Below are 21,874 nucleotides of genomic sequence, written 5' to 3'. Positions count from 1 at the left end.
CACTCCCAGTTCATCATTAGCTTTCCCCACCCCCTCTCTCCCAGTTCATCACTAGCTCTCCCCTCCCCCCACTCCCAGTTCATCATGTGCTGTCCCCAAAGACCATTTAATTCTGTAAAAAAAATTGTTTTCATACTTACCCTCTTATACGATCCCTGCAGCTCCACTTCTGGAATGGTAGCTTCCTTGCACTCGATGCTGGCGAGTATGCGAATCTCGTACATGACATTTCCAGTGCATCACTGAATAGGAGGAGGGACTCCCTTGGAGCTGCACGACCATACAGCTCCAAGGCTCCCTGTGCAGAGGAGACGTACGCTGACAGCAGCACCAGTGGCACCAGCACTCAGGCACACGATACCATGAGGCCCAGTGAGCAGAAGCACAAGAGGAAGGGGGCCCCAGACCTAGCCCCCGCTCTTTTCTTCTGTTCACTGGGTGCCATACAGCAGCAAGGGCAGTAATACCCAGTAATGCCCTGGCTACATGCATGCTAATTGGCAATTGTTTAATGGCCTGTTAATACTGGTCAACTTTACTCCCATACAATCATTCTGTTTGCTCAAAGTATCATTATTCTTGGCAGCACATGTCCGGTTTACAAAGGACGATGTGCTGCTGAGAACAATGATTTTTAAGCCAGCTAAAAAAATCATTGCAACCCCATGAAAGAGCCTTTTACGGATGATTGCCAAACTATTTAGATTGCCTGTTAGACATAATCAATAGTGTTGAGCGAGTATGTTCCATTAACCCTTTCGCCGAGTATGCTCAGGCCGAGTTCCGAGTATTTACAGCTGCTCGGTGATATGGTTGAATCGCTCCCGTGTGCATTATTTGCGACTGCTTGACAGCTTTATTACATGTGAGGAATGTCTATTTCTTACACATTCCTCACATGTAATACAGCTGTTAAACAGTCGCAAATCATGCACACGGGAGCGATTCAACCATATCACCGAGCAGCTATAAATACTCGGAGCTCGGCCCAAGCATACTCGGACAGAACATACTCGCTCAACACTAATAATCAGTCTAAACAAGGAAGACAGAAGAAAATATCTAGAGGGCCACACCTAAGGAAATTTAAATGCTCCAAATGATCTAAAATGGTGAATTATTTGGATGCTTTTCTTGCATACTATTTAGTAGAAAAAAGGAACACAAACAATCCAGAATAAGCACACCGACAAATGCGAGAGGATAATTAATGAATTATTATAAATTTTATTATATAAAAAATCCACTGAAATCTCCAAACATTAAATTCATTACTGGAAAAATGTTATTAAATTTGTTGCAAAGTTATTGACTAGTTTAGCTGCTAGTGGTTTTTAAACACTAAAGTCGGCTAATTTGCAAATCTTTATATGCAGTTATTTACTACATGCAAAATATTATATTTTTGCTATTGTTTGTCATGTTCAATTTTTTTTCTAGATGCTCAGTTTTTCCAGTAATGCATTTAATGGTTGGAAAGTTGAGAAGAATTTTTTTATATGATAAAATTTATACAAATGAATTAATTATTTATCCTTTTGCATTTGTTGGTGTGCTTTTTAGTTCTGGATTGTTTATGTTCCTTTTTTCTAATCCATCTAAAATCAACAATCCTATTTATTAAAACACTACTATTTAAATTTGATATTGTAGTAGATCACATGTTGCTCTAGTTTGCTGAAGTTCTTTAAAAATATCACATCAATGTTCCTGCATATTTTTGCAATAATATACATTCAAACTAGCGGAAACAACGATCAGTTGTACTGTGTTTTGTTTCATTTTATTCTGAGGTTACTTTTAGAGGACATTATTGTGCTTAATTGAAGCCTGTAAATGCAATGGCAACATCAGTGTACATGAACCTATATAGCTGGATGATGGATTCGCAGATATAATATTTTTGTACAAAACACAACAGTCTACAGCTTATCACAATCAATGGCAAGAACGGCTGTTAACAGTGCGTAATCAGAAGGGGTTGGGCTCTCAGACATCTTTGGTATGTAAGCTCTACACATTTACTAATATCAATTTTTTTTTATTACTGAATTAATTACGGTAAATGTTTACAATATGAATCAGAGCCTGTAAATTGATGGCTAAAAAAGAGGGCACTACCAAATGAATTGAGATCAATCTAGAACGTGCTTGAAAAAGTATCAGAGAAAAAAAGGTAGAAAAAAGAAGTATGCAAATCCATAGGGATCATCTATTAAATATCCATTTGTTTAGCAACATAAAAGGATAAAAGACAAATGTAAAACAATATGGGCTATATAAATAATTTGGAAATAATAAGGAAATCGCCATTCCTCATCTACCTACAAATAATATCAACTTACAGGATACCTAACATAATAAACTGAACCAAAAACATATGAACAATATATATATATATATATATATATATATATATATATATATATATATATATATATATATATAAATATCACAATATTAAGACCAAGAAATAAAAATGAAAAAATGCATACAAAGATAATAATGACACTAAATAAAGTGATGTGTATAAAAAAAAACACAAAATAGGGCCAAAAATAAGTTAGCAGCACAGATAACCATAAAACTAGTGAATAAAGATAAGGAATAACCTAATAGGTATAAAGAATGAATGAACCTGTAAAGTAAGGCGATAATAAGATGAGGAGAAAAGAACCCCAAGCGTATCGCTACTAAGTCTGTGGCTTCCTCAGGGGTAAAGTTAGATCATTTGCCAAAAGAGTCCTTTATATTCACATGATAATGATAAAGTAATCAGAGAAAAGAATTAAGTCATTTACCAGCTGTAGAGAGCAGGCAGACACAGCAACGGTTGTGTTGTCGTCTACAAGCTTGTAGCGCGCATACGCAAGCAAGTCATGTACTGTAAATACAGCTGAGATAGGAAGGCCAATGCACATGAACAAAACACCACATAATTAAAGTTAGATTTAAAAACCAGTGCGCATGCATGGTCAAAGTACTGTATATCGACAAAGCTATTTAAGAGCAAAAACAGCTCACGCGCAGAAAACACCCTTGCAGAAAAGTGGTTTAATAGAAGTGGCACGTCTGCTAGAGAACTCCACGCATGAAACATACAGATCAGATGAGAAATATACAGGGCATGCGTAAGAGAAAGGTAATTAATATGCATGTGATAATAGACAAACACTAAGAGCAGAGATATTATCATAATGTATTAAGAATAATTATCAAAATGTACAAGTAAATATATCAAAAAAGAGAAATACAGTATATGATAAATGTTCAAATATATAAGACAAGAGGAGAAAACAAGCAAAAAGCATTATTTAGATCGGTCACAGAATCTCTAATATGTTAATGTGACTACAAAGGTAAATAATATACATTTATCAAACAAAAATAAGAACATGACCGATGTTGAGATAGATAAAAATATATTGACAAAGAGAAGCATGATTAGTATTAGAAAATGTGAGGCATAGGTAAGTACAGTAATGCTCAAATATGTATAAGTGGATGCATCAAATATAAGAGAGCATATTTAATGTTAAGGTATATGCAGCATAAGCCAATCAACCACAGATACATCCAGGTGAGTATGGCAGAGAAGGCGGGAAGCATCATTTGCATAAATAGGCACATCTCAAATGTGTCATGTTGTTAATACAGGTCATATGTGCTTAATCAACAAACAATACATATACAGTACTTCTATACAGGATTATGGAACACACATCTAAGCTGATGGATATATTTGTGCCAGCAGGTAGAGAAGAAAAAAATGTGTGTGAAAGATTAGCAAGAATTAAATAAACCTTTTTTTATTCTTATAACCAGGGTTATTTGATCTCTTAATTACATATAGGAGGAGAATATAAGAGAAGTCATCATCATCAGATACTTATCCAAGAAATCATTAATAATGACTATAAAAGATAATATTTTAGTATCTGTTGATGATTAAATCCATTTTACGTGATGTGATCAAATTGGTAAAACAGTGCTTTGTAAAGCAAAAAAAAGAAGAAATTTAAGTGAGTTATGAATCAAAAATTAAAAATGTCCTAGCACATGTGAAAATATATTGTTTTTATAGTTTATCATTTATTTTGCATAGAAGCCTGTAAAAAGAAGTTCTTCATTCAAGCCATGTGGGCCAAACTATACAAATTATAGATGGTTCTTGTGTAGCATTACCCCCCCCAGTGGCGGGCACAGACAGAAGAGGGCCCCCTCTTTGTGTCTGTGAGAGAGGCCGCTTGCTGATTTGAAGGTGGTATTTGGTCCCCTTACCTCATGGGCCTCTATGCGGCTGCACAGATTGCACCAATGATATGTCCGCCCCTGACTACCCAATTGTAGTTTGTACCACATAACCTGTACACAAAGTTGTCCAGTATGAAAATTAAAATAATGTGCTGATAATTATGTAAGGGTTTTACCTTGTTTTTGATCCTTTCTAGCTATGCCAATGTTTAAAATATGTTGTTGAATTCTATGTTGTTGAATGACATAGACAATATTATGTGAGCAGAAATTGAAATATGTTTGTGACTGGATCTGCCTAGGAAAAATGGGAAAGGTAACACTTTCACCTACAATCATAAATGGACAGAGTACACATCCCCCACATGGATAGAAGCCCACCAGTTTGAAGCCCCTACCAATTTTTGAGTTGGTAGTCTGAAGTGGCTAGATGTGAGGCAATCCTTGAGGTTTTTTGTCCTAATTGCCACCATCTCGGGACATGTAGAGATAAAGGGTCTTAACCTAGATTCACTGAGCAGAATACCTCAATTTTTACGAAGGATCTGATAGACGTTGTTCCATTGATTCTTAATGTTTTGTACTTTATGTCGGAGTCATGGTTTTAGAATCTCTTTTTGTTCTTAAATAACTTTATCTATATATATTGATCATGCATGCGCAATGGTCTTTGCCTTTAAGCAACTTTATTGATATACTTTGATTCCGCTCGCGCAATGGTTTTTACATCCAACTTTATACAGCATGTTTTCGCATGCGCATTGGTCTTTCTAAATCAATTTCACTTATGTGACTTGTTTGCGCAAGTGCGCTATACACTTCCGGACTCCAACTGCTCTCTACACCTAGGAAACAGATTAATTATTTTCACCCATCTTTATCATGTGTATATAAAGGACATATCCTTTATCTTTATTTCTTTATTCACTAATCTGATAGTTATTTGTGCTGGTAAGTTATTTTTGGCCCTATTTTAAAGATCATTATTTTTGGCACCCCCACTGATCAGCTGCAGAGCCAGTGGTGACTTAATATAAACAGTGCGACAGAGCGGAACACCGCAGCTACATTACACTGCTTAGTGGCTACTGCTGGGTCCTGCAGATCAAGTCCTATTATTTGAACAGGAGCTGATCTGCAGTGCTCAGCAGTGGCCACTAAAAATGTGACAAAGCTGTGGTTATTCTGCTCCATCACACTATTTATATTAACTCATGGCCAGCTCTGCAGAGGTGGCACCAGAGGGGGTACCAAGTGTCAGACCCCTACCATTCTGATATTGATGACCCTTGCTAGGGATGAGTCATCTATATTATAGTACTGGAAAACTCCTTTAAGATACAACTCCCTCGTGTGCCCATAACACCACTATCAAGTCTACATCACTAATACTTGTAGGTTTGACAATGTCTCTGTTCTACACCTATTTATATCCCCTACCCTCTGTCATTGTCTTTTAAACTTTATGCACCAGTATTTTATTCTTTTTGCTTTGTCTGTATTAATGGGCTGCATCCTTCAAGCTTATTAAAGGGAATCTGTCAGCAGGTTTTTGCTACCCCATCTGAGAGCAGCCTGATGTAGGGGCAAAGACCATAATTCTATAGATGTGTAACTTACTGAGCTGGATTCTATCATTTTGATAAAATAATAGTTTTATCTGCTGCTGTTCTACCATAATAATGAGTTATGTATAACCCCTCCCAAACCACTGATTGGCAGCTTTCTGTGTAAATGTGCATAAGCAGAAAGCTGCCAATCAGTGGTGGGAGTGGGGTTATACACAGCTCATGAGTATGGATAACTACATGGTAGCAGGTTTATTAGTCCTCTATTGATAATCTCCACCTGATAAAACAGTAATTTTTTCAAAACTAAAGCAAGAAGCCCAGTAAGTGACACATCACTGGAATCAGGGTCTCTGCCCCTACATTATGTTGCTCTCAAATTAGATAGCAAAACCTTCACATCAGATCCATTTTAAATTGTTTTATTATAATCTTATAGTGGTCCGTAAAAGTTTTTTTATGACACACTTGATGCTAAAATTGACCCATCATCATTGTTAGTTGTTACTGTATCTCAAATTGGTGTGAAATGGAGCCTTATAAGTGGCAGAAAGTAAAAAAATAAAAAGAACAATTTGGATTCACAGCTGCTTATTTAAAGGGGTTTTCCATTTATATATTTTTTTAAATCTATTAGTTTGTTCTTGTTTAAAATGACAAACAGATCTTTATGCCGACAACTAACTCTCATGACTCCCCCATATACAGGCACTCTCGTTCTTGGCTGAACATTTCTGCGTACTCTATGAGAGAGGTACTGTTAAACTTCTGGATCGGTTAATTGAATTCCAACCAGCCCAGCCTTATGTCCCCAGACATAATCCGTCATGAAGCCCCCATACACATTAGATTGTCAGTCAATCTCACCGAAATCGGCAGGTTTGGTTGACTTCACTCACCTTTTCCTGCTCTAGCTGTGTCTCTCCACTGCTCCCAAGCTTTGGTAATATTATACCTATAACTGTTCTGCAAAAAAAGACAGCTTGAGTTGCTGAACCCAGAAATTAAGTGCAGCTGTCATGTGCGGTTTAGTCGCGGTGCCATTGCTGCTGCTTGTAAAGAGGCGCTTGGAGAGCTGGAACTAGAGCTTGGTTTGGTAAGTACAGCTCCTTTTTCATAGTAAACAAGAGCAAGCAAATTGACTTTAAAAAAATTCTAAACGGAAAAGCCCTTTAAATATTTATGAAAAGTGTAACATTGACTGTACTATTGACTATAAAGCACTTTCTATATACAGAGGTAAAAAAGCATAAAAACTGAAATTTGTGTTTGCTTTAAAAATATTTTTATTTGTTTAGGACATGGAACTTGTGACTGTGGAAAGTGCCAGTGCGATTCTGGCTGGTCTGGAGAAGCCTGTCAATACCCAGCTACTTGTGACCTGACACGAAAGCAAAGCAACGAGATGTGCAAAAATTCTCAAGGAGTCATTTGTTCAAACGCAGGTTTGCATGCCATTTATACATAAAACACAAAGTTCTCTGAAATGTAACTTCTAGGTCACTGCAAACTTTTATATGTGTTATTATCATTAAAAGATTTTTCAAAGCTAGTGCACAATGTACTTTTCAAAAAATGCCAAGCTACTACACAGGTTATTTCAGTGCACAGGAAATTCAGATGCTGTAATTTAATAAGGAAAGTAACCGTGCTGAGCATTCTGGAACTGACATAAACTCCAGCTGTGCATAATTTTATTTTTTTCATTCAAAAGATGCAGCAAGAACTTTTTTTTCTAAATGCATTATTCAAATAATCAGAGCTGATATGCACTGGTTTTAGAAGAATATCTGAACAAATAGTAATTTGCAATATACATTATTTTAAAATTTACAATATATATTTCTGTATATTTGTGTGTGGCATGAATTATTGTAATTGACAAAGTTTTATATTCATTTGTATAGTACATACTTATTTCAAAGAGAATAAAACTCTTGTAGATTCTGTTTTTCAAATAGAATAATACTTACATGGAAAGTATGTACAGAAACACACATATATTTGCAACTTACTGTGAAAGTTTTCTTTAGATTACTTTATTTCAAGCAATTTTCAATTTTGATGTTGATAACATGTCCTTAGTAGTGATGAGCGAGTATGTTTTGTTAACCCTTTCGCCGAGTATGCTTGGGCGAGCACCGAGTATTTACAGCTGCTCGGTGTTATGTTTGAATCACTCCCATGTGCATGATTTGCAACTGTTTGACAGCTTTAATACATGTGAGGAATGTCTATTTCTTACACATTCCTCACATGTATCAAACAGTTGCATGGGGAAGTCCCCTGGAAGCATCTGTGACTCCCAGGTCACTGCTGTGAACAATATTGTCAGAGTATTATGCCACTTTTATGGGCTGACAATGAAACATACAAAAACGAAACTAAAATGGATTTTCCTGGGAAAATGTTAAGGAACATCCTTGCCAGGGTAATGACTTGTATATAAGGCAAAATAAATAACCAAAAGCAAAAATGTTCCTCCACACCTTGGGCTATATTCACACGTAGCGTTTTTGATGCGTTTTTGCACTTTTGCATTGCTTTCAACGGTGAAAAATACATTTATCAGTAAATGTCATTTTAACATTTTACTACCTTATCTGGCCATGTGGTGTGTGAGACATGATCAGACACACCCTGTTTCATTTATGAAGGAGGAACTCTGAAAGTCACAATGCCTATTTTTATAGGGCCATCAAGCGGACCTTACTATTCTTAAAGGGCCAGCAGTCGGCCCTCACTATTGTTAGAGGGCCATCAGCTGGCTATGCTTTGTTGTTCCCATTATTAAGGAGCTGGTCTCCTATACTGTTATAACGTATGCAGTGACTGCAATGGCTACCTAAATTTAGGAATAACCCCATTACCAATTTAAAGACACATAAAGGAGCGATTCTGCTATACAGTTATTGCGTATGCAGTGACTGAAACGGCTGCCTAAATTTAGGAAAAACCCCACTACCAATTTAAAGACACATACAGGAGGACCTCCGTAACAAAATGTTCCCATTATAAAGGAGCGGGTCTCCTATACTGTTCTTGCTTATGAAGTGACTGCAAGGGTTGCCAAAAATTTGGACGCATCTCAATACTAGTGTTGAGCCACCCCCGTAGTGTTCGAGTTCGGTTCGGTTCGTCGAACACCCGTGTGTTCGCCGAACTGTTCATCGAACGGTTCGTTGAACACCTTCGAACACCGTTAAAACCAATGGCAGGCAAACAAAAACACATAGAAACACATAGAAAACACCTTCAAAGGTGTCCAAAACCTGACAAACTGCTCAGAAGGCCCAACTAACACATGGAAAAGAGACAAATACATATAGTCATGCGAAAAGAAAAGAGGTGGAGGAGTAAAAGGAGGGGGAGACACAGATATAGGCATGCCATGCCCTTCTAAAAGCAAAGAAGTGCGAAGCCGACACTGCCAGTCCGTTCCGGCCCGTGCCACCTCCGTGTCGCCGGGTTTGTGCCAGAGCGCGGTGGACCCTGACGGCCAGACCCCCTCTCCCAATACTGGTGCCTGTCCGCTAGTGGGTCGAGCCCCCCCGCGGTGGGGGGGAGTAACATCTGCAGAAGAAAGACCATCTTCCAGCCAAACTAAGATGTCGACTTCTTTTCGTGGACAATGTGATAAGATCCCTTTCTTACGGCCACGCCAATCGCTACAAATTCCAGATGAGGCACAAAAACAGGAGGTGCTTCAACGGATATCAAGTGCTCCTTCAAGTGGGCTCTCCTCCACCTCAACTTCAACATCACAAATGCTCCAGTCCTCAGAGGTGTCGCCCCAATCGCACTTGCTTCCTCACAGCTCCCAAGTCTCCAGCTGCCCGTCTGAGTATGGGGTAACACAGATGGTTGAGTCTGCACAGCTGTTTACTCATACTATAGCCTGGGAAACGGAGGTCTGCTCCAGAGCTTCTTTTAATCCAGACGAGGAAATGATCTGCACTGATGCCCAGAATCTTTATAAGTCGGATCCAGGACCAGATGAAGAAGGTTCTGAGCATAATGTAGACCCTCGTTCCCAAACTGTAACTCCTGTTGGTGGAGACAATGTGGAAGATGATGATGAGACTCAAATACCTGATTGGAGCGACAACTTGACTTTTCGGTCAAGGCAGGAAGAAGTTGGCTCTGAGGACGACGGGTGTGAGAACACACAGGGTGATGATGACGAGGTTGGAGATCCCACTTACTGTCAACCCACAGTCTGCCAGTCGATGAGGTCAGCAGAGGAGGTGGAGGAGGATGTGACTAGCCCAGGGGATGGGGATGACTCGGTACCCGGGCCTTTGCCTGGCCTTGGGGATGTCGCGGTGGTCGGCTCCCTGGCCCGTACCCTGGGGCCACTCTTTAAAAGGGTGGATAATTGTTAATTTTATAAGAGTTCGTGACGCTACCTGTGGTATCTGGTGAGAAGCACCCGCGCTGCAGCAGTCCACTGAGTCCCGTGATAAGGCAGCTCGATGGTATAGCTCCCCAAAGGTGGAGCTAGGTCTCAGGGCACCGTATGCAGGGGGAATGCAGGACAGGCAAGACCCAGCTGGGTCAGAGCAAGAACGGGAACGGACACGGTAGTCACTTCAGTACCTTTTACTGGTGGAAATTCAGGCACATCCCGGAGCACTGTAGGGTGAAGGGTGCATATCAGTATCCTCCCCAATGAGGGGGTGTAGGGCCTCCTGTTTCTTGCCTCTGCGTAGTAAGTTTCTGACCTGCCTGGAGCTAGGCCTAACTTTGTCTCTATCCTGCGCTGGCTGACCTTGTGGTAGGGCCTTCTCTTGGAGTTCACGCTCCCAGTAAGCGGGCCCTAAGCGTCTCCTGGCTCTGTTACATATCAGCACCTTAGCGATCCTGCGACTTGTAGTTCTCCAGGGATTCCGGTTATGCCTTACTGGGTCATAGAGATCCCGGTAAGCTCGGATCCAGTGTCCGGTAAATGCTTCGGGGTGAGCTGGTTAAGCTCCTCTGCCCCTTTTGTACTAACTCGCCACTCGCCTTCGGCTTACTCGCGCCCTCACTAGGCTATACACACTAACGGCAGCTTGCCGCGCTTCACCGATCATATGGCGCCGGCACACCTTAAGCTCTGACTGGGCTCCCTGAATCTAGCTAGCAGGAGCCTCGTGCTCCACTGCTGAACTATTAACTGAGTTCTCTAGACTAGACTGAGCTCCACTGCAGACTGACCTCTCTTAGGCTTCTCTACTGCATGAACTCTTCAGAGGAACTGAACTGCCTAGCTCCACCTTCCCTATTTATATCCCTAACAGGCTCCCTCTGCTGGTCTGAGGTGGAAGGTGGAGATGTGTGAATGTTTATGGGAGCCTCTTGTGGAGGGTTCCATCAATGCACTCTTCTAGGATCTGTGATACCAAGTGCAGCGGGGCGTCACAGTTGCTATTGACGATAAGGTTAGGTTGCGCCTTCCTGGACAGAGACGGAGTACTGGAAACACGTCAACAACTGCATCCTCAACCACAACTCTGCCTCTGACCACAAGTCGTGGTGGCTCTTCAGGTCGCATGGGCTCTAAGCCTTGCATAGCCTGGGCATTTTTTCAGATCAATAAGGATGACCCAACTCGTATTATCTGTAATATTTGTCACCAAAAGCTAAGTAGAGGCCAAAAAATCCATAGTTTGAGTACTTCATGCATGTACCGTCACATGGATATGAAGCATAAGTTGCAGTGGGAAGCTAACTGTGCTACAATCCGGCCTAGCCGGCCGGGCCAACCACTGTCTGACCCATCTTGTGCATCCGAAACCTCTTCATCCTCTGTGACTGGGGGGACAGCAGTCACACATGTTTTTGGACGCAGACCTGCCACCTCTTTACCCGTAACAGCCAGTGTGATTGGCAGGTCGTCAGTTCATTGGGAAGTGGAAACACCTGCTGGTGTTGAGCGCTCTCCGACATCGAGAGCATCGAGAGCATCGAGATCAAGGCAACCTAACATGTCCGCCTGCATCTTCCTCACAGACCGGCAGTTTGCCGGGGCCACCCTTCTCAACCACGTCTAAGCACAACAGCCAGCCCTCGGTCCCTCAGATGTGGACAAGTAAAAGACCATTTCCTCCTAGCCATGAGAAAGCTAAGAGGTTGAATTTCACCATCTGCAAGCTCTTGGCTACAGAAATGCTTCCTTTCCGCCTTGTGGACCCAGAGGATTTTCGAGACCTTTTGTCCGTCGCAGTGCCCCAGTACCAGATGCCCAGTCGGCACTACTTCTCAAAGAAAGGTGTGCCTGCGTTCCACCAGCATGTCGCACACAACATCACCGCTTCTTTGAGAAACTCTGTGTGTGACAGGGTGCATTTCACCACAGACACTTGGACGAGTAGGCATGGACAGGGGCGTTACATGTCACTGACTGGGCACTGGGTAACTATGGTGACAGCAGGACAAGGGGCTGCTGTCCAAGTCTTGCCGTCCCCACGAGTTGTGCGTCAATCCTCTTTATCTCAAAGTTCCTCCACTGCTTCTGCCTCCTCAACCTCCTCTCGGTCCTCCACCTGCACCCAAAGCCTGTCTGGTCATGCCACAAGCTTTCTAACTGCGCAGTAGGGATCCTGCACACCTCCTTACTATGCTGGCAGCAGGGCTCAATGTCATCAGGCTTTTTTTACTTTGAAATGTCTGGGAAATGTGAGTCACACAGCTGAGGAGTTGTGGTCAGCTCTGGAGACCCAGTTTCATGAATGGTTGTCTTCACTGGACCTGCAACCAGGGATGGCCGTGTGCGACAATGCTGCAAACCTGGATGCGGCCCTTCGCCGGGGCAATGTCACACAAGTGCCTTGTATGGCTCACGTGTTGAACCTGGTTGTCCATCAATTTTTAGCCCACTATCCCGGACTAGATGGCCTTCTGCAGACGGCACGGTCGCTGTGTGCTCACTTCCGCCGTTCGCATCCCGCAGCTCAACGACTTACATCTCTACAGAAGTCATTGGGCCTGCCAGTTCACCAGCTGAAATGCGATGTGCCGACACGGTGGAATTCAACTCTGCACATGTTGCAGCGACTGTGGCAGCACCGACAAGCCCTGGTGCAATACTTTCTGACGTATAGCCTGGGCCAACGAGATCCAGAGGTGGGGCAAATCACGCAGCAGGAGTGGTCTCAGATCAGGGACCTATGAAGTTGACGCGCCCCCTGGGCCGTGGGGTACCCGGAGCCGGGCCGGTAGACGCTGGGGGTTGTAGACACTGTGGCAGTGACCCGGTCTGTGACCCAGGGCAGTCAATCCAAGGGTAATTTGTATATATGGGTTTTATAATGTCCGACTACGCCACCTCTGGAGTGTGGCCAAAGGGGCCGCCGCTGCGGAACAGTCCTCTGAAGCTGGTGGTTTTGCAGCAATGATATTATTACTCCCCACAGGAAGAGTGTAGCTTCAGGGCAGTGTGGGTGGATGATGGTGGTTGTAGTGCAGGGAGTCAGTTATGAACACAGAGTCCGTGTGATGCAGTCCCAAGATCTTTACTCACAGTTGTTGCAGTCCAGATTACAGGTACCAGAGCAATCTCCCCCGTCGTGCTGTGTGTACTCAGTGAGGGGCTCAGTCCACCCCCAGATAGCTCTGGAGTACTTAGCAGGACCCCCTTCTGTGTGTCCTTTCTCTGGCCTTCTCCCTGAACCTCACACCCAGTGACACTTCTATCCGGTATCCTCAGGCCTTGGCGGGCGACGTGTGTTCCGTCCCCTGGGTCCTATGTGGCTACCTTCTTAGTGAGACTGGTGTGGACTTTGGCCTGCAGTACATGAAATGCTGCAGCCTCCGGTTTCTAGTTGAGCCTTGCTTTTTCTCCGCTAGTTGAGGGACCGGTTCCCCTTATCTGGCCTGACCCCTCTACCTCCTGGTAGCAGCGGGAGTACGGGTGGCCTTCTGCATGGCCCGTACCCCTAGGGTCACTTCGGTTCCTGGAGCCTTCCTGCTCCCACTCCTCTCTTCTCTCCTTCAGTCCTGGGCCTCCCAGGCTAGGCCCGCCTCCGGAGCAGAGCTCATGCAGAGCCTCTGCTCCTGTCACTTTTCCACCTCTGACTGGCTTGCTCTTTCTAAGATGGCTTCCTATTTATACTCTCCCTGTCATGTGCTCCCCTCAGCTGCTCCCCTAAGCACCCACTACATAGGACCCTCCCGCCAGCTAGGGACCTGGGACTGTGCCCTCCCTTAGGAGTAATCTCTCCCTACCCCCACTGCGGGTATGTGTTGGATGCAGGTGTTAGGGTCCCGAGCCATACGCCTTCCTTACCTGAGGGTGAGATACCACACCTCTGGGTGAGACGAAGTAACTCTGTGGCGACTGAACCCTCAGGGGCGCCACACATCCTTCTGCACAGTTTTGAAATGATGACGAAGATATTTAGTGCTGACGACGATGCCATTATCAGCATGACTATTCCGGTGATTTGCATGCTGGAGCACACATTAAACAGAATTCAGAGTCAGGTGGTGGGACAAGAGGAGGTGGAGGAAGTAGAGCAGGAGTCGTATGCGGAAGGGATAACATCTCCAAGGTCCAGACGGTCGGCAGCACCAAGGCGGCAGGCATGGGAGGGTGGGGGAGAGGGATTAACCAGGGCGCATGGTAGCAGCCAAACTGTTGAGGAAGGTGCAGGAGCCGAGGAAGAAGTGGAGGACGAACTGGCGATGGGCATGGAAGACTCATCAGATGAGGGAGACCTTGATCACATTTCTGTTGTGCGAGGTTGGGGGGAGAGGGCAGAGGAAGGAAGCATGATTCTTACCTCGCTACCAACACAACAAGGACTTGGTCCTACTGGATGCGCAAGACACATGAGTGCCTTCTTGCTGCACTACCTGCAACATGACCCTTGGATTGTCAGAATTCAAAGTAATCCCGACTACTGGGTTGCCACACTCTTAGATCCCCGGTACAAAAGTAAATTTGCCGAAATAATTCCTGCCACAAAAAGGGATTTACGCATGCAGGAGTATCTGCAGACGCTGTTGCAGAATCTTACATGTGCTTTTCCACAAAACACCAGTGGTGCACGTAGTGAATCTCACAGTTCTAACTTGCCAACCGTGGGACTGTTGAGTCTTCATCACTCAAACCGTAACAGTAACACAGTATCTGCTGGTAACAGCAATTTTGTGGAATCGTTTCACCACTTTTTTAGACCATCCTTTGCAAGGCCACAGGAGACAAGAAGTCTGACACATAGTCAACGCCTAGAGAGGATGGTACAGGAGTATCTCCAAGTGAACATTGAAGCCATGACTGTGTCACTGGACCCTTGCTCATTTTGGGATTCCAATCTGGAAAAATGTCCGGAGCTCGCCACTCACGCCTTGGAGATCTTGTCATGCCCTGCAGCCAGCGTTCTCTCTGAACGTGTGTTCAGCGCTGCTGGTGGTGTGCTGACAGATAAGCGCACGCGGCTGTCCACTGAGAATGTAGACAGACTCACGTTCATAAAGATGAACAAATCATGGATTCGCAAGGACTTTTGTACCCCTGTGTCATCCTGGGGAGACTAAAAGCTTGAGGATTTCGTAAAAACACCTCACCAACCGTTTTAAGCAACTGTGGGGCAATTGATGCCACTTAACCCTAGAACGCATGACCATAAAAATCTACACTTTCACATACCTGGGACCTTTTAGGCCCGTGTGCAAATAACATGGAATAACTCAAACTCAAATGACAAACAACTATATACATGAAGAATACATAGAGTTTCAAAATTCTAACTAAAGTAATCTTGCAGAAAATAGAAAACTATTAACAGGGCGGGCCTGCGAGGCCCCAGGTATGCGTTCTAGGGTTAAGTGGTGTCTGTGCCACAATTTTGGGAAAAAATGGAGACTCTTTTTGGAGTCCCCTTGCTGTGTCTTACGTGACAGGTGGGTTGGGTCGCCCCCCCCCCATTTTAACTGTAAGAAACTACATACACTATGGCTTGGGGTAACACAGATGGTTGAGTGTGAAAAGCTGTTTACTCAGAGGTCTGCTCCAAAGCTTCAGTGTCTGCTAGTCAGCGTAGAATTTTTGACTGCATCTAGCCTAGGCAATACTTTGGGCGTAGTAGCCCAGCTGCGAAGCAAGCTGCACCGCCTGTGTATCTCATAAGAATTTTTAAATGCATCTAGCCTAGGCAGACTGTGGGGACCCCCAACCAAACCCAGATGCTCAGCCCCCCTACCGCCCCCCTTTCCTTGACAATACAATAATGTAACTCTTACAACTGGATGGGTGAGGATCGGTCACAGCTTTATTAACTCTTTATACTCATTCCATTAGAAAGGCATTTTATTTCTAAAATAATTCAGCTTGTTGCAGCATGCCCTGGGTCTCCACTCCGGCAAGTTGGCCAACAAGTGTAACTCTCCAACATGTCCTTTCTATTTCCAGGCCACGGAGGATCCTGCGTACTTGTATGCAGGACTCTGACCCCCACCCATCACTCTTAACGCTTGTTCCACTCCATCCTGGAGTCCTGACAGGAATATGTCCAGTCCAATATCCATTAAGTGAACACCGTCGGGCCGTATGAGGCCTGCTTTATCTCCTTCCAGTTGTCGGTGTCGTATCACTACACCGCCTCTGTCTCTTCTAAATTTTGCCATCCGAATATTTATTACCCGCCTTGTCGGTTCGATGGCCGTGATGTCTCGCACACCTTGCCATACCGCTATCGGCACAATCTCTGACCATACTATAGCTAGTTTTGTGAAAAATTCTCTGAAGCACTCAGTGTCTAGTTTCATTATTGCCATTAGTTATGCGCACTTGTGATGACCTAGGTTGTTTCCCCCGGCCTGTATAACTAAGATGACCAGACCTCTTGCCTCTCTCCCTACCTTGATTACCTCCATTAGTACCTGTGGCCATAGCAGGCCTCTAATACCTCTCCAGTTGAAATATGTGTTATGAAACTCTAATTTCCTCCCGCCTGGGTGGACTTTCGCCCTTTTTTCGGCCCAATATATATACAAGTGGCCTATCACCCACACTGTTGGCTTAGCATCACCTGTAAAAGAAACAAACCACGTTAGGATAACAAGTCCGGTCTTATGTATCTCGCCAAACACGTGGATCGCCATCTCCCTATCCTCTGAACTTCCGTTTCTGACAGTCCTGCTCTTGCTGCTTCCGTGGCTGCGCCTATGCGGAATGAGTGTGTCCCGTAATATTTGGGGTGGTTCCCTGCCGATGTTATGCATTTATTAAATATAGCTTGGAACTGGTATCTTGATAATGGCGTTCCATCAATGTGTGATAGGAAGAAATTACTTTGTGATCTGATGGTTATATATGTTTTTACTATTGTTACCCGACTCAGTGTACCATTTGTGGGTTGTAGAAGTACCCAAGTGCCCCTGCCCGCAGGAACCGTTTTCGATTGGCGTATGCGTAGACGTATTGCATTATTGGCTATGACTACGTCAATTTTGGATTGAGGGACTAATTCGCTTAGGCATAGCGCCCCGAAGAAGGCGATCCGAGCACAAATGCAGTAGACAATAGTGTTGCTTCAAATTGTGAGTGTCATGTTAATGGTGTTAGGGATATGATGTGAGAAATCAGTTTTAGTGACACGGGACGGAACGTCTACACTCCTGACTTGGCTGACCCCTTTTCCACCCTTTTATGGGTTGTCTGATGATGAATCTTTGTCACATCTCCCCAATTCAGTAGTTGGAAGTGAAATGCTACTCCGGTCAGACACCGCTGCGCTGACGCCCCTGATATGCCCCTCATCATTAGCTGGTGGAGAAATTCTATGGTGACTTGTGATCTGGCTTGTTCATATTGGTCAACCCGTGTGCCTGCTACTAGTCATGTCCACTCTTCCCATGCCTTACCGTATGCTTGCCACGTCGACGGGACAACTGACGCTCTGATTAATGGCATCAACTATTCGCCACTAGATCCCATAGGGAGGGTGAGCAACTGCTGCCCGATGGGTGGGCGTTGGGGAAGAGCTCTGTGAAAATCTGCCAATTGAATTGTTATAAAGCGTTAGCAGCAGCTTTACACCCCTCAGCATAGGGTTGTGTTTTAGGCACAGGAATGGTAGCCGGCGTAGTAGGCCTAGCACTGGGAGAGACGATGATGCCATCTTATTAATGCAATGCGCTAGGCTGGTGTTTTTTGTTATGAAGCGTATATTTTTGTTAGCCAGGCGCGCGCCCCATATTTCTATTGCTACCACTATTGGGAATAAAAATTATTTTCAGGGCTAGATGCAGCTAAAAATTATTATTAATTTCAAAGCTGGTGGAGTTTGGTATAGATGGCCTAATACAATGAGTACCACACACTGCTACAAGCCGAAATATTTTTTCAGAGCTAGATGCAGATAAAAATTATATTGAATTTGCAACCTGATGGAGGTCAGTATAGATGGACTAATAGACCAAGTCCCACACACCGCTAGAAGCCCAAATATTTTTTCAGAGGTAGATGCAGATAAAAATTATTTTTAATTTGCAACCTGATGGAGGTCAGTATAGATGGACTAATAGACCAAGTCCCACACCGCTAGAAGCCCAAATATTTTTTCACAGGTAGATGCAGATAAAAATTATATTGAATTTGCAACCTGATGGAGGTCAGTATAGATGAACTAATAGACCAAGTCCGACACACTCTGCTAGAAGCCCAAATATTTTTTCAGAGGTAGATGCAGATAAAAATTATATTGAATTTGCAACCTGATGGAGGTCAGTATAGATGGATTAATAAACCAAGTCCCACACACTGCTAGAAGCCCAAATATTTTTTCAGAGGTAGATGCAGATAAAAATTACTTTTAATTTGCAACCTGATGGAGGTCAGTATAGATGGACTAATAGACCAAGTCCCACACACCGCTAGAAGCCCAAATATTTTTTCAAAGGTAGATGCAGATAAAAATTATTTTTAATTTGCAACCTGATGGAGGTCAGTATAGATGGACTAATAGACCAAGTCCCACACACCGCTAGAAGCCCAAATATTTTTTCACAGGTAGATGCAGATAAAAATTATTTTTAATTTGCAACCTGATGGAGGTCAGTATAGATGGACTAATAGACCAAGTCCCACACACCACTAGAAGCCCAAATATTTTTTTAGAGGTAGATGCAGATAAAAATTATTTTTAATTTGCAACCTGATGGAGGTCAGTATAGATGGACTAATAGACCAAGTCCCACACACCGCTAGAAGCCCAAATATTTTTTCAGAGGTAGATGCAGATAAAAATTATATTGAATTTGCAACCTGATGGAGGTCAGTATAGATGGACTAATAGACCAAGTCTAACACACTCTGCTAGAAGCCCAAATATTTTTTCAGAGGTAGATGCAGAAAAAAATTATATTGAATTTGCAACCTGATGGAGGTCAGTATAGATGGACTAATAGACCAAGTCCCACACACCGCTAGAAGCCCAAATATTTTTTCAGAGGTAGATGCAGATAAAAATTATATTGAATTTGCAACCTGATGGAGGTCAGTATAGATGGACTAATAGACCAAGTCCCATACACCGCTAGAAGCCCAAATATTTTTTCAGAGGTAGATGAGAAAAAAAATTATTTTTAATTTGCAACCTGATGGAGGTCAGTATAGATGGACTAATAGACCAAATCCCACACACCGCTAGAAGCCCAAATATTTTTTCAGAGGTAGATGCAGAAAAAAATTATATTGAATTTGCAACCTGATGGAGGTCAGTATAGATGGACTAATAGACCAAGTCCCACACACTGCTAGAAGCCCAAATATTTTTTCAGAGGTAGATGCAGATAAAAATTATTTTTAATTTGCAACCTGATGGAGGTCAGTATAGATGGACTAATAGACCAAGTCCCACACACCGCTAGAAGCCCAAATATTTTTTCAGAGGTAGATGCAGATAAAAATTATTTTTAATTTGCAACCTGATGGAGGTCAGTATAGATGGACTAATAGACCAAGTCCCACACACCGCTAGAAGCCCAAATAATTTTTCAGAGGTAGATGCAGATAAAAATTATATTGAATTTGCAACCTGATGGAGGTCAGTATAGATGGACTAATAGACCAAGTTCGACACACTCTGCTAGAAGCCCAAATATTTTTTTAGAGGTAGATGCAGAAAAAAATTATATTGAATTTGCAACCTGATGGAGGTCAGTATAGATGGACTAATAGACCAAGTCCCACACACCGCTAGAAGCCCAAATATTTTTTTAGAGGTAGATGCAGAAAAAATTTATATTCAATTTGCAACCTGGTAGAGGTTAGTACAGATGGACTAATAGAATGATGCTATGCCCAAAAGGTTTTACTTCACTAGGTGCAGTAAAAAAATTGGTATTCTATACACACGTGGTGTAGCTTGCAACACAGATAGGCTACTCCACTGACTAACACACTCTGCAATAGGCCAAAAAGGATTATCGTTGCTAGATTTAGCCAAATGCTGTGAAAAAAACTTGCACAGCACTGGCACAGACCTGCCTGGCAAAAACTGATAGGAACTGATGTAACTTAGTCCTGAAAAGGACTGCCATTACAATTAGTCTTTACTCCCAGCCTATCTATTTAAGAGCACAGACCTGCCTGATAAAAGTCGTAGGAAATGCTGTAACCTAGTCCTTAAAAGGACTGCAGTCACAACTCTTCCCTACTCCCAAGCTATCTGTAGATTTGTGCGAAAATTGGCTTAAAATTAACAAGATATAGCGCACACAGCAACAGCGGTGCCGTCTAACACGCAGCTGCAGCAGTGAGAACATGGTGGCGACGGGGAAAATGGATGGGTCTTATAGGGCAAGTACATGTGACATACACTGCCAATGACACATGCCCTTGCTTGTGTGAAAAAAAGCACTTCGCTCCGTGTGTGCGCTGCTGATAGGCTGACAGATTGCACCTCCCCACTGTAAATGCGGGAAAGAGAAACAAAAATGGAGATCTTCATTATTCCTGCAGAGATCCATCCCCTGCCCCTCCCCCCGCCCCGCTGTACCCTCAAACTGCGTATTAACATTAATTTTCAGCATTATTGAGAAAAAATCCAGTTATGATTTTGGGGCACGAACAGTTATCGAACATAACCTCGAACAGCCGAATTTTTTTCATATCATTCGTGTTCGCCGAACGGCTCGAACACCGCCCAAACCAGCTCGAATTTGAGATTGGCGAACAGTTCGAGTCGAACACCACTTATCTCTATTCAATACCCCTTTTAAGAGACATAGAAGAGGGCCTCAGTAAAAAAAAATGGTCCCATTATAAAGGAGTAGGTCTCCTATAGTGGTAATACCCATGGAGTGAATTCAAGGGCTGCCAAAAAATTGGACGCACTTCAATTCCCCTTTGAAGAGATGTAGAGGAGATCCTCATTCAAAAAATTGTTACCAATGTTAAGGAGTGGCTCTCCCATACTGGTAATGCCCATGCACTAAGTGCATGGACTGAAAAACATTTACCCCTGGGGGGTATATATGAAAATATCATGCAGAATGTTAGAAGTAGGCCTCTACAAAATTTCCCTGCTTTCCACTATTATGTGGACGTAGCATGGTGATATGGTGGTGGAGAATGAGGAGAAGGAGGAGGACAACAGAAAATAGACAAAATCAGGAAGCGTATACCCATGTCTGGGTGTGAAGAGGTGCATGGGAATAGACATCCCGAAAAAAAAGACACTGGATTTGAGTTCATGTTCCACTACTATCATTTGGTGATGTTGAGAAATCTGGCCCAATCCAGCCCTTCTTCATTTTTATAAGAGTCAGCCTGTCAGCATTTTAAGTTGACAGGCGGATGCGCCTATCAGTTATAATTCCCCCGGCGGCACTAAAAACCCGCTCTGACAAAACGCTAGCAGTAGGGCAGGCCAGGACCTCCAAGGCATAGAGAGCCAGTTCATGCCACGTGTCCAGCTTGGATACCCAATAATTATAAGGCACAGAGGAATCACGGAGGACGTTGGTACGGCTGGCAAGGTACTCCTTCAGCATCTTCATAAAATGATCCCTCCTTGTGAGAGTACCCCACGCATCAGGGCCTGTGATATGGGAGGGTCTGA

The 21,874-nt window shown here is 43.3% G+C and overlaps 1 protein-coding gene across 1 annotated transcript in view; it reads left to right on the top strand.

The window, feature by feature from the left end:
• The window catches only part of ITGBL1 (integrin subunit beta like 1), a 768,314-nt gene that overhangs the window by 242,795 nt on the left and 503,645 nt on the right, over window positions 1-21,874 (top strand). Inside the window, exon 3 of the mRNA XM_073670396.1 lies at window positions 7,121-7,267. Within this exon, the coding sequence (XP_073526497.1) occupies window positions 7,121-7,267 (147 nt within the window). The remainder of the gene's footprint in view (window positions 1-7,120; window positions 7,268-21,874) is intronic.

Source organism: Phyllobates terribilis, unplaced genomic scaffold (genome assembly GCF_046119375.1).
Source record: "Phyllobates terribilis strain yellow unplaced genomic scaffold, ASM4611937v1 Scaffold_2__4_contigs__length_985480577, whole genome shotgun sequence".
Lineage (NCBI taxonomy): Eukaryota > Metazoa > Chordata > Amphibia > Anura > Dendrobatidae > Phyllobates > Phyllobates terribilis.
Note: the sequence above shows the minus strand (reverse complement) of the source record. Positions and strands in the feature narration are given on the sequence as shown.